This window comes from Bombus affinis, chromosome 4 (assembly GCF_024516045.1).
Source record: "Bombus affinis isolate iyBomAffi1 chromosome 4, iyBomAffi1.2, whole genome shotgun sequence".
Taxonomy (NCBI): Eukaryota; Metazoa; Arthropoda; class Insecta; order Hymenoptera; family Apidae; genus Bombus; species Bombus affinis.
The window spans coordinates 7,758,940-7,786,529 of NC_066347.1; the positions used below are offsets into that span (position 1 = coordinate 7,758,940).

General features: G+C 37.6%; 1 protein-coding gene across 7 annotated transcripts in view; it reads left to right on the forward strand.

Annotated features, from left to right (window-relative positions):
- LOC126915823 (neurogenic protein mastermind-like) overlaps positions 1 to 27,066 on the forward strand; it is a 248,007-nt gene extending 220,941 nt beyond the window's left edge. For all 7 annotated transcript variants that reach the window (XM_050720881.1, XM_050720882.1, XM_050720883.1 and 4 more), the window contains 5 exons: positions 6,681 to 7,019; positions 12,133 to 12,310; positions 14,683 to 14,988; positions 15,685 to 15,939; positions 16,795 to 27,066. In XM_050720881.1, coding sequence (XP_050576838.1) covers positions 6,681 to 7,019; positions 12,133 to 12,310; positions 14,683 to 14,988; positions 15,685 to 15,939; positions 16,795 to 17,036 — 1,320 coding nt within the window. In that variant the 3' untranslated portion in view covers positions 17,037 to 27,066. The remainder of the gene's footprint in view (positions 1 to 6,680; positions 7,020 to 12,132; positions 12,311 to 14,682; positions 14,989 to 15,684; positions 15,940 to 16,794) is intronic.
- Positions 27,067 to 27,590: the final 524 nt, after the last annotated feature.

Below are 27,590 nucleotides of genomic sequence, written 5' to 3' on the forward strand. Positions count from 1 at the left end.
ATGCCTATCAGGTGTTTGGTAGACTTTGGAGAACTTGAGATGTGCAATCTTATAGGATCGTTTCGAATAATTGAGATTAAGCAATTGTATTTGAATTGATTAATGGTTTTCTTGTTAATACAATTGGGGTTTGCCTCTCTATGTTGTATGCTTGGAAATAATTCTCGTAGAAAATTTATATTTACGTCGTAAAAGCTTATGCACGCGTTTCGTTACAAACTATCATATAGCTGAAAGAACGAAGGTCTGATATTTTTACTGTTCGAGATGACTAACGTACTGAATGAATAGAGCGATGCATTTATTGTCTCAATTGCTCGTCATCTATGATTTTACAGTATTTAACTTAACACGATTACTTACAGTCGACATCGGATTAACCGAGTAGAAACAGATAAATATCGAATCATCTTCAAGTTGAGCGATCGGTAATCGTTCCCGCTAAATTGAAATTTAATTTACACCGACGATTTCTAATAATTTAAGATTGGTTGACTGATCAAAATTACCGCAATAAAGGAGAAAAAAAGAAAACACAACGTTATATAAGTTACTAAGCAACTCATCTAAAATTTATCTATTTCGCTTCTGGTTACAACACGAGACGAGATACCAGCACAGGTGTAGAATATTCCTGAGATCGATAACGTGGCGCTTAGTCAGTCGCAATCACCGGCTCGAATGGATATTATTAATTACACGAGACGGCGCTAACCGTTCGTGTAATTAATAACTAATAGTCAAGGCAGCCTCTAATTTCGAATACCTGCAATACCTGCGGCCAAATATCATCCGTAACAAGTTTGTCAACCTGTCTGCCTCGTGTTCGCCAATTGACCCTGCTGCACACAAGCCACATAATAGCAAAGATGGCGATTATGCGAAACACACGCGTATCACGGGTGCAACGCGTGCAACCGCGCTTATGGCTGCGCCCGGACACGAGTCATCGATCGATAAGCCTCTGTGTTCACGTGAAGGTATGCACGAAGTGCAGAATCGTACGAGGAACACGCGTCGATCGTTAATGGCTGCCGTTCGTCATTAACGATGCTCGATTGCACAGCGTTCGCGATTGGAAATACCCTGGAAATATACTCGATCCGCGAAAATCTCGGAAAGTGTTCCCTCTTTTTGTTCGTGCTCTCTACATACCCGTTCGCGCGTGAATATTCTCGCTCCCGTATACTGTCCGCGTTTCACCAACGTACATGAAAAAAAAAGAAAAGGATAATGCTCGATCGAGGAATATTATGACGGAGAAAATGGGTGCACGCGAGGAATTTTCAGAGAAAGTTGAGAAAGATGGGAGAGAATGGAAGGGAAAAAGGGTTGATAGGATTTTGATTGTAGGGTTCGAAAGAAGAATCTGTTGACTTTCCTTCTTTTTGAGTTTTTGGGGGTTTTTTATAGGGATATATTAAGTTGGAAGTTAATTTTTATTGTTACGATACTTGCAGAAAAGTAGTTATTATTTGTAGAATTTATTGTTAATGAGGAAGTAGTACAAATGCACTTTTTTATAAAAACGAGATAAGCCGAAAAAATGATAAATTAAATTTACATTCATTTAAAGAATTTTTCTATGAAATTTTGGCTTTTTGTAGGTTTCTTTTTTTTAGCAAACTGTCTTTCTTTTTGTTTCATTAAACGTACCATAGAGCGGTTAAGAAAATAAACACTTCCTTTCTATAGACCTAATTCACATCAATCTTTCAATTATCTCTCTCCCCCAATTATTCAAACTAATTATTTCGTCAGCAACTAAATATCCCCACCAATCAAGCATTCTAAATCAAACCTTCCTCATCACTACTTCATCTCATCAATTTCACGCTACATTCATCAACCTGTTTCAACACCATTAAACTCTCTTTCGATCTCTCTCGATTTACTTCCACTGGTGAGTGCATCGAACACTGTATTTCATCCGATGGTACAGAATCCCACACGTGAGAATTTCCATTGGAAACTTTATGACACGTTCGCGAAAAAAGGAGGGTATTTTTATGTCAAAACTGAGAACGTTAATGTGTTGCTGGCAGTAATGGTTTATTCTCTGTGATAAAAAAGCTTTAAATTCTTTTATTCTTCGATAGAAGAAGAAGTTTTCGAAAAATGTTATGCACAATAAACTATGGATGAAGTAAAATGTGGTGCGTAATGGTACATATAATGCTAGAAGATCCGAAGGAATCTTGAGATGCTTAAAATGAAACATATTGAACAATGTCTCTAAAAAATGTGACCTATAAGTACATAGAGAGATCACATCTAGAAATCAATTACCATACACATTTTACCACGGAAGAAATGGATTTACCATAATAGATATTAAAATAAAAATTCGACAATTCACACTGAACATTCAAACATCTATTACGTTACAAGATCCATCAATCCTGGTAATTTTATTCTGTAAAATTTAATAATGCAAAGATGCACTGGATTCTCCTTTTCGTATGAGAAAATTCGTTCGCCAAGAATCACGATATCAATTTACTATTCGCTGAAACCAGTTAAGATTGACGTGATATACAATATCCAGGACACGCGAATCACAAGATTTGCCTCATTTTGGTTAAACGTTGACGGTGCAACCCCGCAAAGGAACTAATCCACGTAGTTTGACTGGCGATCACGACTCGCTGTGAACGCGTTTAAGCCTTTATTCTCACACAAACAACAATAACCAGAGGAACGAAACGACCATCAACCGTGTCTGAATCTCGATTAGGCTAAAGCAGCGTTAAAGTGTCCTATGGCCCGTAGAAGGCGTCTCTTGTCCCAAACCCATTCTCCATATTAGTATTCCTGTCTGAATGGTCGGTTCAGAGCTCGTCCTTGTCCGCGGAAGCTCCAGCAGTTTCACCAAAACTCCTTCTCTGTAAGCAGCGGATAACAAGACACGTGCTATGCAGATGTCGCGGCCAGCAGCTCCCACCGGGACATCCCGTCGTGATTTAGGCTAATTATGCGCGACCCGACCAGGGTACGAGCTTTCTCCTACAGCCTCATAACTAAAAGCCTATGGTGTTTCCGCCCCCTCCCATCTTACACGGTTGCTCGTTTTCGTGAGACGATGCGGATTACGTGATGGTCTCCTGCAATTTACCCTTGTACAACTGGCTTTTTCTTGCCGTTATGCGAAAGGAATTAAGGATTACGGAGGTTGAAAAGAGAAATTTGGATTAATAATTGTTGCAAGGAGATTGGTTGGCGATGCGGAAATGGAAAGCAGTTAGATCAGATTTATGAGTACTGCGGATGTTTACAAATTTGTGGGAAAAAGAATGCAGAAACGCACAGATTCTACATAATGTACAAGAATATATAAAATATTCAAAATAGGGCTGGTTATAATATTTAGTAAGAAATTTCTTTCTAGATTCTAGGAATGAATCCAAAAGTAATCCTCCGGATAAGCTTGAACCTTGAATCTGTAGCAGCACATGCGTCAGAAGACAGTTCAAATCAATCAATCAGTTGTTTTGTGTCGGAGTATCAAGATCGTTAGGATACACGTAATGTAATGATAAATAAACTCTGGGCAAAACAATATCGCCGCTATGTGCAATCGTCGAACGAAGTCGAATTTGAATTTTCCGGCTCTCCCCCGTCCAGTATCTATCAGCGATCTAGTCAGCGATTATACACTGTCTTAACGAATACGTTTGTACGAGCGTCTCAACGACACTATTTATATTTATATTTATTTATTTAATTTAAATATATTTGACAGGTTGCAACAGCATATTCTCGTTAGTCTAACTACCGATCCTCTACCAATCCTCTACAAATCTTTTAACTTTTCCTTCAGACATGTTAAGGGTTTTAATGACAAAAATTGCCTGATACAAGATAAAGGAGCAAAGCAACTACGCTCAGTCAGACAGACTCCACGGGAGAGAATTATTTACTTTTCACCTGACATAATGGTAGTTACCAGTAGTAGAACGAGTGGCGTCGAAACAGGAGGTCCGCAACCGTCGAGTCTCTAATTACCGTAATGAAGATTATTCGCGGCATGGTCCGCGCAAAAGGGTGCGTCGCTGTCTCGGCGAAATGGACGCGTGACCATGCAGAAATTCCCTAGAATAATCGACCATCTTTTGATATTCAAATATTTTACCCTCTGCAGACTGAATTACTAAAATACGCGGTATTCGCTGCGTGTGTTTAGGAGGATTTTGAATGAGCTTTTGCTGTTTCTAATGTCACGGTTTTTAAGCGTTGATTCTCCTAGAATGAAATTACGCTAAGAAGCCGTACTTATTTAATTTAAAACTAACTCGAAACTTTGGAACCGAAGTGAAATGTTCTACTTCGGAAGCCTAAGGAATATTTAACAAACATTCTTTTCAAGAACAATATATAATAATAATAATTGCGAAGAAGTCGATATAGTCAGCGTATTCATCGTAAATTACTATGTTATCACAACTTCTAAAAATCGCCTGTTCATTATATGGCAATCATAAGAGATAATTGTGTATCAGTATCGAAGACTATGTTCTTTTGTTTGTTCCATACAATGATTATAGTTTTCAAGATACCGGCGGGACCAAGGAAACGCGTCTTATCTCTCATAGGTGATTCCACTTTCAACAATCGCGAACGATCCAATATTGAAACTGATTGCATGTTGATATATCCAATCATTTTAGAGCGAGATGCAAGATATACTAGAAAAATGAAAATGGAAACCTTTTTGTACTTTTGCAATAATTGATCATGTGCGTGGATTGCGTATAAGCAAGAGAAGAAAAGAGAGGAAGAAAAGAGTGATACGAAGGCGTTGAAGAAGGCGTGTTCCGATATTCCATCGTATAAGATATATTTAGAAGCTGGTAGAATTGAAAATTTAATATAAATAGAAGACGATTAAGGCTTGGCTCGATTATGCGTGGCCGGTGCACGCGCCCAAGACCTTGTGACACTTAGGTACGTCGGTCATAAGTCGTTCGCTGTAATAAAGTACTGACGAGGTACCGGATCGGGGCAATTTCCATATGGTGCGTACGAACAAAGGATTGGTGGAGACAGCCAATAAGTGGCCCGAGGCCAAAGAGGAACGCTGTGTGTTCTCATTATGCGATGCTTCGCGTTAGAAATTCGCAAAGAACGAATTTAATTCGCAGGATATGATGGTCGTTTGATAATCTGATTCTAATTTCGATTCGTTCATCTTCATAACTTGGAATAATGAGATACAGCGTATAATGTACGCAGATACACGTACCATAGAACAAGAATTATTTATCGGTACATACACGTTGCTCTCATGTTTGAGATCAGGTTGTACTGTGTCGATTTGTAATTTTTATTTTATTTCCATACGTCCTATCTTTGGATTATCGAAAAGAAGAATCGAATGAAATAAAATGTCAAGCCCAGTTGGCAAACATTTAAATCTCAAATATAAATTGTTAAGAAACACGTGCAGACAGGAAGATCGCTGTTAAACATGGAAACAGACGCCAAAATCAATATGCAAAAATGTTGGTCGAGATATATTCTTCGAGTTATAGAAGTATTAAATAATTTAAATAATTAAATAATTTCTCAAAAGGATAGTTTCGTTCGAGGATTACAATTAAGCGCACGATGTCCATTGGATCGTACAAAAGAAAAAATTAAGGGAGGCTTAAAGTCGGACTAGATTACCACGACTCGATTGTCGGGGTCAAGAGTCATCGAAGCCATACAAGGGACTACGCTCGTGCCTTCTACTTCCCTCTCCGTCCTTTTTCCCTTCGCTAGCCGGTGGATGAGATATTGAAGAACGGTAGCCATTTTGTATCATTGACCGGACAACGAGCGACGACAGGACAATAGTCGCCACTTGTCCACCGCTTTTTTGCTAGAAACCAAATTCCAGCCCGCCTGTGGCGATCCGTTGTTCGCCTCTGTAGCTCTGGATGAAAAGCACCGGTCGATCTGATCTACGTTCGACCGTGGATCATACCTTTAGCGCCAAATCATACCGAGCTCGTACGCGATCACTACCGTCCGGGAACAATCGAAATGCAATAAAATTCGCCTTTGTGCAACCCTTTGTAGCCGTTTTTTCGTGGTAAAAGGATTAAAAAGCAATTGAGATAGAATTAGGCTATATTTCGTAAGCGAGTATTACAGTAGAGTTAGGAGGCAAATTAGTGACAATAAATTTGGTAACGCGGTATGTTGGAAAAATGTAAAATTTCAGAATTCATAATGGTATGGTAAATAACTTTACCAGAATTTTACGATTTTTTATTTGAAGAAGTGTATCTGTTGCACCGGGAGGGAAATTTAAATATTTTCTATATTTACGATTCGTATTGTTTTATTACTTAAGACAAAATGTTTCTTCCTAAACTTCGTAACAATATAAATGTCTATTTGCATAGACCCAAGTGAATATTTATTATTTATTAATATCAATATTTTTGGTCAAACCAGAATGTGACTGATTATGAAATCTTTCTAAAATAATAAATAATTTGCTATTTCACTTATATACCAATACCGTCTAATTAAACCTCAGAATATACATATATTACCAATTACCAAATTTTCACAAAAGGAAATATTCTCACATACTTAAGTTGAAATACGAAATACTTTACTGTTTAATATCATTCAGCATCTTCCAATCAAATCAAAACATTACTAATTATTGCATCTTTTGTTTCTAGGTGTCTGCGGGTCAGCATATGCAGCTAACAGGCGACCTGAAGCCAGGCGTATCAGTGGCGGCGCAACAGGGCATGTACTTCAACCAGCAACAGAACCAAAGTCAGTCAGGACCGGCCGGGCAAACGGACACGTATTGTTCGGTTTCTCAGTCTCAAACGATCAACTTCACGCAGCAAAGTCTGAGACAGAGAGCTGCGGCTGCAGCCGCGGGTGGCGTTTCCCAACCCGCTGGGGCTGCAGCTGCACGCAACCATCCCCAGCAAGTGCCGCCGAATCAAGTGGATCAACATCAACACGCTAAGATTCTTCAGCAGCAGCAGCTAATGCGCGCTCAGCAGGTATGTGTCTTATTCCATAATCGATCGAAAGTTTTCTAGAATGTCTTGTCGTGTGCTCGAGCCTGGAGGGTGTGAGCCAGGGGACTGGTTTATGGTTTAATTACCTAATGGTACCGCGAGCGATGTTTATCTATGGTAATAGAAATGGTGTTTCGCGAGTAAAGGGGTGAGGAAACTTGATTCGTGATGGGTTTGGTTTAATCTACGGTTGATCGGGGGAATTTTAATTTCGATAAAGGAATAGGGGTGTTGTTCTTGGAATAAGGTTGGATAGAGGTTGCGAGGAACGTCGCGGTATTTTATACTCTCATCGTGATTGTAAATAATCGTGATTATGCGAAGGAAAATTTATAAGATTGTAATTAGTTATTAAATTTTGATCGGAGAGATAACAGAGGGGTTCGCCGGAGAATTAGGTTTTGTAATAACTAATTCAACGGATAAAGTGATAGTAGAGATTGCGATAGCTATAGTAGCGAGGGGAAGTAGGCTTTACAAAACATTTCTATTTGAAAATGTTAAGAATCTTGAGAGAAGTGAAATTTTTTTTTTAAATTCTGCGAATAGAATAGAAAGAAAGAAATTGAGAATTCGCGGAGTCGTGGCAACGCGCGTTATTCGAAACATTAAGTTGGTATCCGGCGATGGTGAGCAACAGGTATCGCGGCTCCTTTGCAACTTCTTGGTTCCATCGCGCTGAAAGAAACGACGCAAATAGGACAAGCGTCTTGGAAGCCGCGGAACAATGAATGGAAACTTTTTCTGTAACCGGGAAATCTGAGTTCGCGTGCACTTCCTGGAGAGAACGTAATGTCTGGTGTTATCGCGACTAAACAAGATCTTGCCTTTTTTACGATGTTTACGAATGCGGTTTGCCATGCTCGAAGGAGCTCGATCGAGTGAAATTATTGCGGTTTGTTATTCACCATTTTTTGTTCCTGTTATTTATCTATTTTCATTGCTAAATTAAATGTTTATTTTACTATGTGCTATTATTCGTATGCAATTGACTGTGACTTCGTGTCACGATTTATTTTATGAATATACGAAACTTTAGTTTTTTTAAATTTAATTATTAATTACTATTATTATTAATTTAATAGTTTACATATAATGAACTTTACGTTAAACTTACGCTATAAACAATCTAACAGCATGAAAAATATTGTTTGACAAATGGAAATTAATTTAAATAAAGAGAATAATGTATGAATAATAATTCTTTTAATAAAAGTCCGTAATTATTTTGTTGTTACTCCAATATGGTTGCCTTCGATGTTAGACTTCTTATGAATCAGACACGACGATATTTACAATTTCAGAAAATATTCTAGGATGAACTTGAATTTATTTTTTCGTATGTTTCATATTGTATCATTATCTACAGTTCTAATTGTCAATTGTGAGGATAAAAATTAATATAAAGAATCAGAAAAATGAAGTAGTTATATCCAGTGTTTGAATCTTAATAAAATTATATTATCCAGTTTAAGTACTTCTTTCTGTCGCATAGCAAATAATAAAAAAACACACACTAACAAACACTGTGACGACAATAAACACGGTGAATTGCTAATAAGCGATATACATGAAAAAGTAACCGTCGTGAAGATATTACGACGTTACGTGTGCAAATTTGTTCTCCTCTGCTTTTCATTCCATAAACAGCACTTATACATATCGGCGTGTGTATTCAGCTCATTAGAGTTTTAAATTACAGGTGAACGCGTTAGTTTTACATCTTTACGAATTACGTCGCATTAAAGCCATTTAGAACTTGTAGAGTTTATCGGTCCATATTGTTCTTTGTACCGACGCGAACAAAAGAGGAAAAGGAAAACAGAAAAAGACGGGACGAAAGACGTGCGTCTGTATCGAGCCTGTTGTTCTAGTTACTCGAGGTATAATGTAACGCCGGCAACTTTGCAATCAGACAACATTTGCATGCAGTCATTTACATCTTGTCCGGCACCGTGTTCTTCATCTTTTATGCATTTCCAATTTGCATCGGAAGAAACTGTGTCCACGAGCTCAATTACTGTCACTGAATCGTCTTCTTCCACGAATTATCCCCTCGAACACTTGCTCCTTCGCTCGGCTATTGAAAAATTGCTAAAACATTGAATATCAAATTACACGTCGAGTCATCGAAATCACATTTGCATAAATTCGCCCCATCACCTGTCGATCTAATTCTATAACACGAACGTTATACGATATTCCTTCAACAGGAACGTTCGTAAAATGTATGCCTAATACGTCGACTACTATCGTGGTCATCGACGAACCACGTTTTACTATACCTGTTAGAATGATATAAATAAAATAAAGTAAATTTCGACAAAGACTTAAATAACATTGTCGAAAGAAAGTGTCCAAATACAACATAATACTTTGCAAAGATTAAATATCATGGTATAGTAATATCTCAATCTATTGTAGTTCTCAGAGCAAAATATATAAAAATTCGCGTGGCAGTTAACGTATCAAATGTTTAAAAAACATATCTGATGCGTGATTTATCTGTCAAAGTATAATTAATTATTCTGTTTATTCCAACCTATTGAGAATAGATGCAGAAGAACGTAAATATCAAGAAATAACGAATCATGATAATTTATCAACATCCTCTCAAGAAAAACATACTGGAAGAAAATCGAAAGCTGTTCGATGAGCAGAGTAAAATTATTAACGATTTATAAATCGTAACGGGTTCTCTGCGGCGCGGTCACGTTCCCGCTCGCGGACACGCCGCACGATTTATTAACGAATGACTCAGTTGTAATACCAAGCATTACTTTAACGATGTTAGAGTATCGAAGGCAACTCTCTGATCGTGCTCCAATTACTAATTGTAGGTCTCACGCAATTGGTTAGTCATTCTTCATCAGTGCGGATCTTTCTTTTCTTCTTTCTCGATATTTGCTTCGATCACGTTTTCTTCCTTTTTCTTTTTTTGTTTTTCGTACGTTCGTTATAATGGAATAAAACAAACGCAGGCTGTACAGGTTGAAGAGTTAAACACCAGATCGTTTGATAATTGCTTGTTCTTGATGTTAGGTAGAATCGCTTGGAATCGTGTTACAAAATGAAGGAAGATTTTTCAAGATTGCATGGGTCGAGCTCTGGGTCACTTTCTATGTAATTGAGCTACCGTGAAGTGCAATCGCGTCCCTAATTGCCGTGAGAACGTTGGCGAAGTTTCCTTGATTTTCGAAGAATAACGAAGATTTGTTGCTTCTTCGGCGAAATGATCGATCTGTAATATGCGGTTCTCTTAAATCAGATTTTTTAACGATTAATAATCGATTATATCGATTGGTATGATACGGTATCGACGAATATCTTTTATTCTCTGTTTTTAGGAATTGAGATTAATTTAGATATTGTATCGATTTTAAATTATATTATTATAATTATTCTCTTTATTTTTAAATTGTGTTTTTTTTTATTTTCTTGAATAGTCTCCTTTATATCAAAATTACTTAGATCGCCAAAATTACAAATATTAAAGCAAATTGTTGAACTAACAATTTTATGTGATCCAGTCAAGAGTTAATCCGTAGAGAACCATTCATTTCCTTCTTCTCAAGTACGAATCAGAGGAAGAACGCGCGTGAAATTGCTACATGCTGATTTTAAGAGTGCTTCCTCCGTTCACCAGAAGCTCGTTGTGAGAGCAACAGGGCGGTGCTCGCTTAATCGTTGGTTGTTGCACGTTCAACAACGGAAAAAATACTTATGTTTGCTGGCGAGAGTGCTCCGGTTTTACACGTTCAAATTTTTATACGTAGATAGAAAGTTTGGAACAGTGCACCAATCACGTGATAACTATGTTATTTAAAACTTATTTGCATGTTCTGAAAAATGTAGCAAAACAGGGCAAGTTAAGAAGTTTAATCGCAGTTAAATAAAAAATTCTCTTAATATAAGCTCATGATTGGTCCCAAGTTCTATATTGAGTGTACAGATATCTTATGAAATTGAGAAAATAAAAATTTCGTTCGGCAAACAAAAATATATGCTAAATATTTTACTTGCGTATTAAAAGTAGTATTAAAGTAGTACAAACAATTGCGTAACTCACTGTGTGTAAGAAAAAATACAGAAGGGTGTAGAAAAACGCAGAAGATTTAGGAAGAAAGACGCAGAGAAAATGGTGGAAAAACATGGTGAATGCGTATCTCGTTTGGTAATGAGGAAAACGTGTGGCTACTGTCTCTGGTTGCCTTTCCGTCTTCATTGTCGTCATCGTATACGCGGACTTTCGTCGACGGCCGCGTAACACCAGGAAGTGGAAATGCAATCTAAGGGGTCTTGTGCAACGACACCGATGCTCGGAACTTCCGTGCTCGCCAGTTCGACGACAATGCGACTCCTAACGAGTCATCGATGCGTGCCGTGAGCTGAGTTGCAATTATTCCCCGTGGAATCCGTCGGTCGGCTTTCTAACTCGTGCCTTATCGCTGTTCAAGACTCGTCAGTCGAACCTTATATCGTGTTCTTCATCCGCGATTCCGTTTTAGTATCGCGCATTTATGACGTTGCCGCAGCAGATAGCAGGTGTTTTAGCAGAACTTCAAGTTCGAATGAAAAGATATATTAGAATATTTTTCTATTGGGCAAGAGTGGTATTTGAGTAGAATCTTCGACGTTTGTGAATGTCTGTTAATTTTACGAAGTCTTGATGCGAATTTGATTATATTGCTTATAGTTTTCCACATAATTAATAAATAATCTTTTATATACAGATTTAGTTATATACAAATAATAGCATACTATTAGTAGTTCAATAGTACAATTGTCCGAAATGTTTCTTTCGTTTTATAAGGAAATAATAAACGCACAATGTTTTTTGTTTTATGTTTGTTTACTGAATTATGCACGAACGTAATAATAGAAATATAACGAAGTGGATCATACCTAATTCAATAAAATAATATAAAACAGAAATTTTTGTTCACCTATTATCAGCTTACGAAACGAAAGAAACTTTTCGGACAACCTAATACGACAGTAGTGCTACACGCACTGGGCTTCGAATCGCGAAGTCAAAGTATCCGAGGCACGTAATTTCATGTAATTGAAATCCATTATTTACTTGTTCTTTCAGGTGATGCAACAACAGCACATGGCCGGAGGAATGGGTGGCGTGAGACCACCGCCTCCCGAATACAAAGCGGCGGCTCAGGCCCAAATGATGCACGCTAGTATCAGCATGGGTCAGCAGCCTAGGTTTCCCAATACCGGGCCTATGCGTAGGGTTACACAACAACCTATGCCACCTTCAGGTGAGTACATTGTACTGTCCACAATTAATGAATGTATGACTTTTCGCTTGGCTAATTAGAATTCCTTTATACATATATGTATGTCAGTGTTATTTCTATGTTTCGCTTATACCGACTAAGTTAATTATTGAGGATAATTGTATACTTTTCCACTATGCATAGTTTAATTATGTAATTAATGAAATGAAAAACATAAATCTAATATAAGTCGTTTCTTAATCTTTCAAAGCTCTACAGTTAAAATGTGTTACTGTCTAATTTTGCTTATTTGGTATATAATTTAGTTATTTGTTGGACTAGGGATTTAATTCTAAATACGAGTACACTTTAAAGAAAGAAACGGGGGAAAAGATGAAAGAAAAAGTAACACATACATTTTCAAGCATGTCGATCTTGTATACTCGTGTACGAAAACGAGGGAGCAAATATGTATACGTTTGTAAAAGTGGAAATCAACCACGTCGGCACGATCCAATCCTCTGTTTCGCTTTTTACGCTGACAGTGGCGATGGTTACGTCACTTTCATATGCACTGGCCGGAGTTGGAAGGCACTTAGGGTAATGAGAAGCTGGGTGCTGCTATCGATTCCTCCGTCTTTCGTCAAAACGACGCGTTCAACCACTGTACGACAGTTTTGATTTTCCCGTTCTTCTGTTCTCGAATCTTTGTGATTTATTATCTCTGCTACATTATTTACGAACACTACGGAATAACGAAAATTACAAAATTATGGGAACTACAGAAATGTACAAACTATACCGTGTAATAAAAATTGTAGAACTACGAGATTCTGAAAACATAGATAAAAGAACTGTACTCGAGAAAAAGATTACGACCATCAGACTTTTCTTCGAAACCTAGTTAAAAATACATTTCTCCATTTCGTTCACTCTTGTCCGCTATCCTTACAAAACAATATTTAAAATTCGAGTCTTAAATGAAAAGTTCAGAAGAAGAAGAATTGTAATTCAACGAAACTGTAGCTAAACTTATTCGTATATTTCTAAACATTAAAACACATTACTACACGTACTCAAGAAGATTTGTATGTTCTTTATATGGATATTATGTCAATACACTTATACTACTTCTTCCATTAAGTTTTTCAAACAATCCAACCATAATTCAGACAAGGGTTATCTTGTCTCGTTTGACGAGACTATGCACAGTTTGTGTGCTAAAAGTTAAATAAAGCTTAATAGATGTATTTCTCTCGGAAATATTTTTTAGGAAGCTGTCTTGATTATTGAACTATTCCGATTACATAGAGGTACGTAAATCGAAGTGAACAGACGTAAAGACGTAAAGAGTAAACTGTGAATAATCGAGAAAAAATATTTGACCGAACGCGAAGCATTCATTTGAAACATTTCAGCATTTGAATAATGTTTATACACTTTTTAACCACCGCGATCAGTTAAATAAGTATTCGAGGGAAATGAGCCCGATCTCTTGCTGGATCCGCTCGAGGCTAGAAAGAACGAACGAGAACGAGATGTAGGTGTAGGAGCAGGAGAGGGTGGATTGGTGGTGGAAAGGGGATCGTAAATATTCTTATACATCGTAGCTCGTACGAGGCTCCTCTATCGATCTGCTCGGAGCTACTTTCATAAGATTCTATCCAAACGAAAATCCACAGAGCATTAAGGTTCTACGTTTCCTTCGTAATACGTATCTTCTTTACGTATCTGGCTAGCCAGAATGAAGAAACGTTTCCCCGCGATCGATCGCCATCCTCTGCGATTCAATCGTCTGTTTCGGTCGTCGTAAATCTTACCTAAGATATTTTCGTATATAATTTGTAACAAGAAAATCCTTCTTCTGGTTTGATAAGAGATTTCCTGTTTGATAGGACGAAGATTTTCTACGACTTAATTCTATACAAAATACATCATTGGTAGCAAATGTGCTGGAAGTTTTGAAACATGAAGCTTTAAAAATATCCTTCTTTCTTCTAGTAGAGTTTCTTTATGTTTGTCTGCCTTGTTGTCAATTTTAAAAAACTCTCAAACGCAATTTACATATATTTATTCAATAATAAATTTACAACTAAGCAACAATGGCATAATTCTCAGTGACAAGATTTAAATTATTTTAAGAAACATAATATGTACCATTATAAAAAAAAAGGTAAATGAAAGCCATATATAATTTCTTTGAGAGCGACGATTTACTAATAGAATAAATTCTCAACGTCTGAAATTTCATCTTCCCTCAACATGAAAGAAAATGCATCTAAACCTTAAAGAAGAGTCCTTAATATATTCTTAGCCGTATTTTTATACAATCTTTTACAAAATTCCATAAAAACCTTGAAAAATGGCAATGTTCACTAACAATCACCTATCCGTTTGTCCTTGTTTTGTCGTAGGTCCGATGATGAGGCCGCAAATTGCGCAGCAGCAGCAGCAGGCGTTGCACGCTGCTGGTGGCAACATGTACATGGGCGGTGGCGGTATGGCCGCCATAGGCGGAATGCATCAGATGCATCAGCGTCTTGGATATCCTAGGACTAACAATCAACGGCCGCCTAACGTTAGTGTGGGTCCGCCTGATGGCCTTGGAAATAGTATCGCGGGCCGCGGCGCCCAGCAGGAGTGGCGACACGTTCTCATGCAGCAACAAGGCTTTCAGGCGCAGGCTTTGCGATCGCAATTTAACCAACAAGGTCACCAAGGTAAGCGTCTCCCTGGGACATCCATTATCATGCTTGTAATCCTGCGCGCAGTAGGCGATTCGTACGAGTAATCGCCGTTTCGAACGATATCGAATTAACAAATAACTTTTCTGTTTGGTTAACCGGTTACAACTATAATTCTGAAAATTATCTTCGGTTTTAAGAATTAATTTCTTCGCAGAAAATGGAATATTAAGAGATATTACAAATATTAAGAATTGATGTTATATACGTCTGTAATAAAATCTTATATTATAATATTGAGTAGTAGAATGCGAGTTACATTTCATGAGATTTTATAATCCTATGTTTCCTAGAGACAGGAATGTGGAATTTGAAAATTGGAAATTATTCTTTTATTCGTAATGCAGATAGCAAGATAATAATAGATTTGGTCTTGTATTAGCATCTACCAATTAATCCATTGTAACAAAAAGATATTTTGTACAATTCTTATATTCGTAGTTCTATATTTTACAATGAAAAATTAAGCTGTATGATTGCAGTAACGTATATTTGTCACGTTAGTTCATGATCCACTCCATACTGCAACACGAAGAGTCAAACCATTAAGGCTACAGCTTTATACGTAATAAATGATGAATTAAATCATTGTATTTCTGTAGACAGTAAATACCAGTTATCACAACGAAATGTAAACCGTGTTAAACCGTTTCACTTATCCTCATTTTCCAGGTGGATTCGGTATGGGTGGCACAGGTGGAATGCAGATGAACGCCGCACAGATGCAACAGCATCAACAGTTGATCCGCTCACAGAGTGGAGGTATCGCTGGCTCCGGTATGGCCAACAGCACTCAGATGCAGCAGTTACTGTCGCAGCAACACCAGCAGCAAACATTAGCCATGCAGCAGAGTAATAATCAAATGTCACTGCAGATGCAAATGTCGCAGTCCTCATCAGTCAACTCTGTCAGCACTACCGGAACCGGTGAGTCTTGGACGATGACCATTCCCTGATTTCAAACCGCGGAGTATATTGATCGAACGAGATCTTGCGTTAAACAAGAAAAATGATTTCGACGTGATTAATCGTCCGATAAATGGTGGATCCTGATCAATTTTCGTTACCTGATAATCTTATGATTGATTCAATGAAACTTATGATTTATTCAAATGGATTTCTTTCGATTACGCGTGTTTACCGTGAAAGATTACAGTTTCGTATGATATATTAAGTAGAATAATAATAAGTAATAGTCGTGTGATGATTTGTTCGCCACCAAAACGTATAACGAAATAATTAATCGTGTTAATGATGTTTTCGACAGTTAAGTTTATATTTTTGTATTTATTTTTGTTATATTAGTATGATAAATCGGGCTTCTGTTAGAAAAGTAATAGGATATTGAAATATGTTTTATGATTGTTATATGCGTATTTAATTTGTTCATGTTATTATTTCTTAATGAAGTATCCATTGTAATTGATCAAAAGCAGTCAATAAAGTTCAAGTTCTCCCTTTTTACATACAAGCTTATCTTAAGGAATTGTTGTGTCACAAAAACAAAACCAAAGATATATTGATTATTTCTAAAAGTTAATAATAGTATCATAACACACGCAGCGATGCTATTAAAATTTATTTATACAGGAAACAGCTAAAATTATATTTTTTCGTGTTTAATACGAAAATATGCAAATACTTTAACTCGTTCTATCCTCGACCATATCATTACACTATCAAATCATTTGTACTAATCCTCATTAGTGTATTCATCCTCCTTATACATTATCATAAAATCATCTGTTCGTTATCAATCACGATCAAACGATTTCCTTGCAGGTTCTCCCCTGCACCCGCATCAACAGTACGGTGCTGGTAGTCCAGGAGTGCGCAGCCTGTCACAACAGCAACAGCAACATGCGCAACCGCCGGCCACCACTACGGACCCTTCCGTAGCCGCAGCGGACTTTAGCCTCGAATTTCTGGAGAACCTTCCGACCGGAGACACGTCGAACTTCAGCGCTCAGGAACTGCTGAATTCCCTCGACTCTACGGCGGGCTTCAACCTCGATATTCTGTAAGACCACGCCTATCGCGGTCTATTCGGAAAATCGGATTTTAATTCACTCAAAGACCGGTTCAAAACGCAAAGAAAAGTGAAAATGTGAAAAAGAACGACGTACAATGATACATACACGCGCTAGGATCGATCACCCCCTGAAAAAAATGCTTACGTCCATAAGTAGACTCGCTTTGACTGCACGCGCAGCATTCTTCGTCGCGTGCTGCGCTGATAATTCGTTTAATAGTTCCTTCGAGATCGATGAATAACAACGAGACGTAATCGTCGCATCGAAAGAAAATTAGTTGGTAAAAGTTAACAGGTTTACTGGCTTCGTGGAACGTGATCGTACCATTTGTTAGTCTTGATGGTAATATGGCAAAATTGTAGCGGTGAATGGACTGTGAACGGAGTCGAAAGTAAACGAAACGAGTGAAAGGGGGCGAGGAGACATAAGATTATTGATTTCCGTGTTGTGACGACTACTCGTCGAACCGCGACGATCACGGTTACCTGTAACGCGCGTCCTCCGATGATCAGACATGTTCATCGATTAATCTAATTTGAAAACATATAGTCGGGGTGTTTGATCCGGTCGAACCAGAAGTAAATGACGGTCGGTATCGCGACACGTGTATATGATAGATCCATACGTGTAGTAGGTTTCCTCAGACTGTTCGATGTTCGGCTTGCGGACGATAGAGGGTGCGCGAGTTGAAAAATTCGTTCGTCAGAGGGCATCCGGTTCGACGTCTCGCTTGCATGGAAACCGGTCGTAGTGCATTTTCGGCAGCTATCCTTCGGCTGGCGACTATTCTTCTAGGCAATCATCTTTTAGTAAAATTTAATTTCTTAAACGATAAACGATCAAAGAAGCAGCAGAAACAAGAGAGTAAGAAAAAGAGAGGTAAATAGATCGAAATAGAACCAGCGGACGGTCGACAGCGTGGGAAATCAAGAGGCACGCGTAAAAATTCGTCCCGTCGTTCGTTGCTCCGCAAACGTTTTATATTACATATACACATATAATAAGATATATAGTGACGTTTAATCGCCATGTAAGTGGCATGTTCGAATCCTTTTTCTTTCGCTGCTCCCCATGTTCTCAAGTTTTCGCAGTGACGGTCGCACCGGAGTGAGGATCGATCGATCTTTCTCTCTCGAGTGCACGCGTCGACGACACTGCGCGGTGACTTCGACGCGCACTCCACAAAACGACCAACGGTAGAATTCTTTCTCTTGATTTTTCACGCGATGATCCACGATCGAGAATCGTCAGCAGATAGGCGAACAAAAGAAAATATCGTCCTAATAATCGTCGGTTCACGATCGATCGTGTCGTCGTATTTGTTACAATGACGTTCCATTTATCCTTTCGGTCGACGATCGAGCGAAAGAACATTGAATCGTCGATTCTCTTGAACGAGTCGACATTCGACCGTCGCTGAACTTCGATTTACAGCTAATTACATTATTACAATAATGACAATTGCTAGAGTTAATAGCGTATTTAAACGATGCCGCGAACGATCGCGTATTCTACAATTAACAGAAAGTCAATTATGAGATATATTATTCGATTCCCGATGAATTACACCGTGGCCTGCGACGACGGGCCAGTGTTTCGGCCCGATCGATCGGTCCACGTCTCGCAGGGTTCGCGTCGCGTTTGATGATGAGGAGAGAAAGAGACGGAGCGAGTAAGAGTGGGAGAGAATGAAGAAACCCTTCCTAAGAACGCAGTGTTAGTGTTGCTACGGGATAAGTTACAATCTTGACTGTACATAAAAATACACGATTACATAAACACACACACACATACACATACACGTACACATACGAGTTAGAAGAAAATTCAGGACGATAAGTTCGCAAACTTTAGCCGATTAAAATTTAAGAGCCCTACGATATAGGTGAATATTATACATATATATATAGATATATATTTATATATATATTATATATATATAAATATATATATGTATATATATATACATATATATATATAAATTATATATATATTATATATATAATGATAATAGTAATCGATGATAACGCACGATTCAAGAGCAAATGGCGAGAAATAGTGATACGGATGAAAATAGAAAGAGATAGAATATTTGAGAATATGAGAAAAAAGAATATAATTGGTGCGAAAAAATGAAACGAATGAATCGGTGAGAAAGAATGAGACAACGCGTGATTGTGTATGTGTGTTTCGCGCGGCGATAAAGCACATTTCCTCGATCCGAGCGTATTTATTGAGTTTTAGTTCCATAGAATGTGCTCTGTCGCCGAATTCGACAGGTTGCACATGAAATAATTACGGTCAGCTGCGAACATCGTTCTTGGTACGATGAACCGAATGCTCTTCTCGTGGATATTCCGGTTCTTTTCGGCACTTTCGAAATACCAAGAATCGTTGTAACAGGATAACATTAGTACTTATCGTTTGATCCATTTTCAGTCAGAATTCATGCGAAATGTTCGATTGATACGGTGATTTATGAAATGTATCGAGCTACAGTTCATCGTCACCAGATGGCGGGTTCGCGACTAATCTTCCAAATAGTAAATACATTCCATAGATAATGAAAATGGAGTATAGAGATTCACGGTTCGTCTAATCAAAACTATCGTTTCTAGAAAAAGAGAGAGAGAGAAAGAAAGGTCGAAATAGATGAAAAAACAAAGTTTACGAGGTAACCATCGAGATAAGATAGACGCACTAGAATTCAAGAACACCGAGTGAATATACGGGACACCCGGTAGAAAGTAGAAAAGAAAGACAGCAGAGAAACGAGAGCGCAGGAAAGTAACGAAAAGTAAAATAATCCTCGACCGTTCGCCGAAAAGCGTGCACGAATACTTTCCGATTGGAGTTTCGCTCGTCAGTTGCAGTTATATTCAGCGCTCGAATGGAGATCGCGTCTCCGATTTCGAGCATGTTCGTGTCATGCGAAAATTAGCAAAAAGAAGACAGTACGCGCGCCGCGCGTTTCCTTTTTTTTTTTTTTTGACGTAAAATAAATAAATAAAAATAAATAAAGGAAGAAATTTTCTTGAATCGGACGAAACGACGTCATTTATTGTCTTGTAAAATATTGGGGCCATGAAACATAATCTAAAGAATGAAAAAAAACGACATAAAAAAAGCGAAAAATGTGGAGAAAGAATAATAATTAAAAAAATGGGGGGAACGAAGGGGACAGGTGCTCTGATCGTGTCACGTTGATTTAATGAGGACGTATGATGTAAACGGAGAGAATCAAGCATAGTGATGAGAGTAACGAAGTCGCCACACGTGGTTGTTCTGTTCTCTTTGCTTTTTTCCATGATTCTTAATAGAAGTAATGAATATACATACGTTTTTTCGTGGACGAACGAAAGCGAGAGAATGCGAGAATGCGAGAGAGAAAGAGAGCATTAGGGACCAACCAAAAAGAGAGTAAAAAAGCGTGCAGTGGTGTCGATTGTCGCGGTGGATCGTTTTTCCTTTTTATACACACGACAAAACGAGAGAGAACAATGGAGAAAGTGAGACATCAGTGCCTCGAATTATTTCGTGACAGAATACCGGACTAACAGTTCTAATCTCTATTATTTTCACGAAAATCTTTACGCAATGCATACAGAATGTGTTTCCGGTCCTCGTGAGTATGCCACTCGATCTTCCACGTTTTAGGGGAAAAAAAATGAAAGAGAAAAATGGACATAAAGATTGAAATAAGATCCATGAAAAAAGTTAACAACGATCGAACTGTTTTCTCTTGCACTGTCGACAGTCGATGTCGATTAGACGACATTTCAGCCGGAGCGGACAAAATAAAAGAAAGGCTCCCGGGTATGTGTCAGTTCATCGAGGAGTCTCGTGCCGGATAAATATATACCTAATTATTTATAATATTTATAACTTTATATGATACACGGGCATTTCGCATAGAATAAAGTTCATGTTGAATTTCGAACTGTTATTAATAAAAAGCGTTGAGTTCCTACAATCGTTTCTTTACTTCGCTTCTGGATAATATTATCGTCTCATCTCACGACGAGTCGTATATTTCCAAATCGATTTTCCATTTTCCAACACAACAACAACAAATGGAGAAACCAAAGATTAAAACGGGAGAAATCGACCGTGTAACTCGATGAAATTTCATTCCCAATGATAAACAACGCGTGCAGGACGCGCCATAAATGTCGATAAAACGGTACTGTTTGCCGGGTTCCCCGTAACTTCGCTAATTGTCGACTCGTGTTAAACCCGCGATCCATCGGACTGTTTAACGCGTTTCAATGTCGGTTATTTACACGCGAAGAATATAATCGAAACACAGTTCCTACATAGAACAACAGCCAGAAAGCGGCACAGAGCAGGACCAACCAGAGTCTCATCGATCTGTCCGCGATCCTAACCATTTCGCATCTTCCATTCATTTTACGGTATTATACGTACTTCCAATGTTCACACGTCTGTCGTGCAATCGAACTAAACGTTTCGGGGATCGTTTCATACCTACACAGATTTTCCCTCTGATTGGGCCATTTTTCGAAGTGCTCACCTTTTTATCGATTCTCTCCGGAGAGAATCGGAGGCGGATGCGTTTCTGCTCGAGGACACTACCGGCGATCGCTGAAAAATTCACGATAGCGCTCATCGATCGACACGGTGAAAAAGAGACAGAGAGACCAAATGAAAATAGCGAATCCTGACTGATCCGGTGGTGGCGCACGCGAAGCGTATCCACACTGTTTGCGCGATAATCCTAACGAAACTTCACTCATTATCGATTCCTTCGAGGCTGTTGTTGCTAAGCGGATTCCTCGCGTTCCGTGTTAATCCTCGTTCCTCATCGAACATTTCTATATTAACAAATATTACGGTATTACTCTCCGTGAGAGGAGGAACCACTTTGATTGTTATCTCATAGGTGAATCGGTTAACTCATAAAATTCATTGTTTCTACGAAGACGACATTTTCATCTGCACCTCGACGTTCCGACACTAGGTCGAACGGCGGCGGCCTAACGCGTACGGTCGCGACGAACGCGGGGGCGGAAAGGGGCGGAGGATCAATATCACGGTTAGGGAGAGACCAGACTGAAAATAGGAGCGAGTGTAGGAGCAGCGATGAGGGATAAGGATTACAAGAGGAGAGAGAAAAGGAAAGAGGAGGGAAGCCAACCCGAAAATGTCAATTCGCCGGCCTTGGCTCCTCGTGAAATTACTATCGTGGCATAAGGGTAGAACTCTAAACGGACTCTTACGGTTTTACGGGAGAATTTCCCTCGGATAGAGCAGATGTCTATGGTGATGGAGAAATATTTCTGTGGCATCGGATTATGATTCTTGTGAGCAGTAACTCCAGTAGATTCAGTTGAGTTTTAGGTCACGGAGGATCATATGTATCTAGAAGATACATAGTAATTTGTTTTTGTATCGTGTTTCGTTGATCGATTTGGGTTGTTCGTAGAATTACGTTCATGTAAATCGTGTCATAATAGAATCGTATTTTTAGTTTCTGTTTTATTAGAATATCCTGTTAATTCGAAGTTTTGTTTTGATTTATTCGTTTATTAAATTTTGTTTTAGATAGCTTCCGAAATTGATATTTGGAGAATTGACTGTGTCACTCTACCTATCGAGATTTAGTATCTTGAAATTCGCTCGAGAACCTTCAATCTATTTAGAACCTCGTTAAGATTTGTCAACCAAAGTTTATCCATGCTTTTGTAATTATTAAATATTATTTAAAATCCAAATAGTATTAGTATTTGAATAAAGTCGTCGATCTTAGATTCGCAATTCTATGTAAGTATGCCAAGGTGAAAAAGGGATTGATTTATAATCTGATCGTATTGATAACTATATCCTTGGTTAAGTGTCGTCCTATATACCAATGTGCATATTGTGCAAGCTGTACTGTGATTAATAAGTCTTTTCTTTCATACAAATTCGAGTGGGCCAATCGTTTTTCACCAAAGTCCATGATTTTGAGAATTAGTTCATTAGATGTTGTATATAATGAACGATATAAGAAAATGAATTTGTTAGGGCAATCTTACTTTCCTTTACTTCCATTTCCAGTAGGTTACGACTATTTGAGATGAAAGTAAGAAATAAGTATTACTAAAGATAAACGACAAAAGTGAAATAGAATAATATATTCGGTTTGTAATAGTTTGCAAATTTCATTGATAGAACATGTAAGTGCAATGACGATCCACTGGTCGACATCGACAGAGCACGCAACGCTCCACTATATACACAACACCGAATGGCTCATGAAAAATCTGTGGTGAAACTATCAATTAACTGACCTTTGCGATCGAGAAAGGCAGAGTTCACGTAACTATTCTGGATTAGGACAAATTCTCGTTTCGAAGTTGCACATTCTAGCAACTACAAATTACGTAAACACTGAAGACGTTTGGATCGCGTAAAAATCTCGAGTCCAAGTACAGTAGAGTAAAACAAACTTCCGGAAATATCTCGCGAATTATCTGTTGAAACAGACGAGAAGATATGATTTTTTAATTTCCAACGTAACGGTAAATATTTTGATTAGAAGGAACATGTTTGTTAACTCACAGTCGTTTTTTCCCTAAAACGGCGACAGATCTGAAACGTTGATCATCCTTCGTCGTAAAAGTCAGCGAGAGTAAAAGTATCGAGATATTTTCTAAGTTCTTGTTCTTGACACAGAAGAAACAGTAACAATAAAAACATACACATATAATTTCACTATATTGCGAGAGAACAAAGAAAGAAAGAAAAAAAAATGGAGTATAAAAATGTGAAAAATTGGACGGTACACCTATATTTCAAGGTTATATAAAACCAACTCGTGGTTCTTGTATCCAGTTTATTTTATACTCGCTTGCCTTTTGTGTAGAGCATCGACTAGATGATTTTCTACTGATCCTCTCTTTACAAGAATACGAAAAACAGTCGTCGAGGTTGTCGCAAACATCGAAACCTCTTTTTCATACACCTCACTCATGTACCGTCATCCAGGGAATTTCGTTTTTTCCAAGGACAGTCTCTACGACGAACACCCGTATATCCTCGAAAATTTTATTTCAATTTGCGTTTTAATGAACGATCGGTTTTACGTGTTCCTATTTCTTATATCAGAAACTATATTCAAGTTTAAACGTGAATACCGAATTAATTATTAAAACTCTCAGTTTGTCGAGGTTATAGAACTATAGCGAATTTTCAATTCGAAGAGACTGTTCTTTGCAACAACGAAATCGATTCAACGAGAGGAAGAGGCGAGAAAAAGCAGAGGGTGACTCAACGAGTTTGAGAATATAATAATTATACATATAGTATATAGCTATACATACATATATACACACACACATATCTATATATATACATATATATATAGATATCTTTTTCTCGACAATTCCTTCGAATGAACCAATTGATTATATATATCTCACGGTAAATGAATACAATTCAGAATAATGCTTGAGGGATCAGTATTTATAATACGCGAGGAGGTTTCGATAAATGCGATAAAATAATATTTGACCAACAACGATGGCTACGACGACGACTCAGAATCACGGCGACAGAAGCATAGCGACGTATCGGTTTCTTTTTTCCTTCGTCGTATATTGTAAATAGCGTGTAGTAAGTCAGTATGCGGTTGGTGGGAGGTAGGTAGAGACAAAGAGAAAGCGAGCGAAGCACGTGACTGTAATTTTTGCGGCTGACGGATAATCGGCGAACACCGCCGCGCCACAGAGTCTTGATGTTTTCTTCTTCGACCGAATTGCGCGCGAGAGGGGATCGAGAATGCAAACGAAAGCCGTTTCTCTCCCTTCTCGGCGAGAAATCGCTTCGAACAGGTCATAGGATACGGTCCGTGACGGTACGTAACGGGCGTGCACAGTGACAATCTTGCGAAATAAAACGGAACGAAATAATTAATGATTGAGAAAATTTAAAAAATTAATTATTGAAAGTCACTATTTTATGAATGGATAGGATGAATCGATATATAACTAGAAGAAAAAAGAACGGGAGAAAGATAATGTAGAGCAAGAAGCGAATAATATCGATGTTGATTAAAATTCTGTTGATTGAAATTCTAAATTCTTTAATTACAATTGTGAATTAAGGAAAATAATACGATAGGAAGGGTAAAGAAGAATCATACGCGAAACGGGATGAACGTGCTAGCGCTTTCGCCGCAGATCAATCGACGCAGAATCAATACTCTTTCTTCATGCTATTGTTCTTAACGAGATTGTGATATACTATATTGTTAATGCTGTAACGATAACTAGATGCGCGTACGTATAGAGGGCGCATTGTTCGTCGCGCGGAAGTTTTAGTCAAAAAGAGGGCGCAGCAAGCGATCATCCCGGGGACTCGAATGAAGCAGATTCTTCGCGAGTGTTCGCCGATATAGTTTTCGATGATCCGTGCCGTGAAACTTACGCTTCGCCGTTTCTTTCCATTCGCGAACACGTGAAAGCAGATCGGTTTACCGAGAGAGAGAGAGAGAGAGAGACGAGACGAGGTAGCAATAAAACAGTAGTGAAACAAACGAGGGGGAAAAAGAGCAAAACAATAAGAGATAAAGAAAGAGTTAGAAATAGAGAGTGAGTGGACACGCGTTGATTGGATGGAGACGCGAGGGAAACAATGCCTGTAAATAAACGAACAAAACAGAAAAAAAAGATGAAAGGAAGAAGACAGTGTTGCGTTATAGTTATTTATGTTGCTGATCGAAGCGAATTCGATAGTGAATTATTGTAATAATTCGTAATTTAAGACGGAGAACGGAGGAAGAGAAATGAGAAATCATATACACAGATTATGTACATAAGCTAATGGGTAATATCTCCCTTGGTAAAGGATAGTTTACGGATAGTTATTTTTATTACTATTATTATTATTTCTAAGTAACTATTATTATTATCATATTATTATCGTCATATTATTATTTTATTATTATTATTAATTATTATTACTTATTACTATTATCATTATTAATATTATAATTACCATTGTTATCCTTCGGCCAATGATCTCAAAAGCAAGATAATAATTGTATTCGGATGATAGTGTTGCTAAATCTGAGCCGATTTCAATTTTCATCAAAGGCCACAGTGGGAAAAGGATCACCGTTTTCGTTCATACATTCAAGACACCGATTCTATTTCTTCATCTCTCGTGTTTTCTTTTTGTCGACTTTTAATTATTTCCTTTTTTTCGTTCATTCATTCGTTCCTTCCTTCCTTTTACTTTTATTTCTGGCCTATGTACTCTCTAAACATGTTTATGACGCACTCGAAGCGAATTCTTCGTCTACGGTTGCGCTTCGTTTCCGGTTCTAGTAAATTTCGTTACACATCTAATACGACGCGTGCATTCTAAAAGATAATGAACGCGCGGTTTTTGAATTCTTTCCTCCGTTTCAATTTATCTCGGATCACTTAGACTTCTCTTGGCTTTAAGCACACGATAAATAGACGCGTGATCAGAGAATGAACGTTCCTTTTTTTTATTGGGCCATACATTCTTTCATTGCATAAGAAAGAACATAAACAGGCTAAATAATCGTTTATATCACTATAGGTCCTGTTTATATCGAGTTATTTTATAAGTGTTTATCAAATGGGAACTACGCCCACTTAAAAGTCGTGAACTCTAATTTTTATTTTGTTTCATCGTATGTTACGTGCGAACGGCAGTTCTAAATAAAACACGGAAGGTTATTTGGTTTTGCCCTAGATTCGTCGACGAATCCTTTAAGTGAGGACATTAAGAGAAAGAAAAGGAAAAAAAGGAAAAAAATAAATAGCGGTTTAATATAATGTAATTCGAAAGTGACCTATTAAATGAATGAATTTAGTTAAATCTGATAGCGGTGCAACGCTGATCAAATTATTCATAAACATGTTTTATCAAACGAGAGTCAAGACATTTTGTCATGTCTTTGTATATTTTTATGCAATGTTGTAGAATGATATTGTTTCAAATATATTATACAGATAATAATAATAAACAAATTTATATGCCATAACCTGTGTTTAATTTACTTTAATTTCATCCCACTTTACTTCCTATCCTAGTATTTAAGTAATTTTTTTAGAACTAGAACAAAAACCAAAGTTTTTAAGTTCAATTACTGAACAGTTTGAATACGTAATGCAGAAAATTAGGTTTTGCTTCAATGTTATAAATATTTTACATGAGAGACAATTTCAGAGATCAACAGAATAGAAATGAGTCATCTGACCTAATACTTGACAGGTAAGCCAATTTTCTACCGAGATTTTGCTTTTTTACTACTTTACTTACAGATATTCTCAAAAATACAACTGCATATCAAAATCTACAGTCTAATCATGATTATTTATTTTTACATTTAGTAATTTGCATTTTAATGAAATTCATATTGTAATATTTCAATTAAAAAATCACATTACAAAATAAATAGAATATCTTACTTTACTTTATAATAGAATGTGTCAGCTTCTGTATGATCATCTTTTTATAATAGTACAATAGTATATAATAGTTTATAATATATAAAGGATAGTTTAA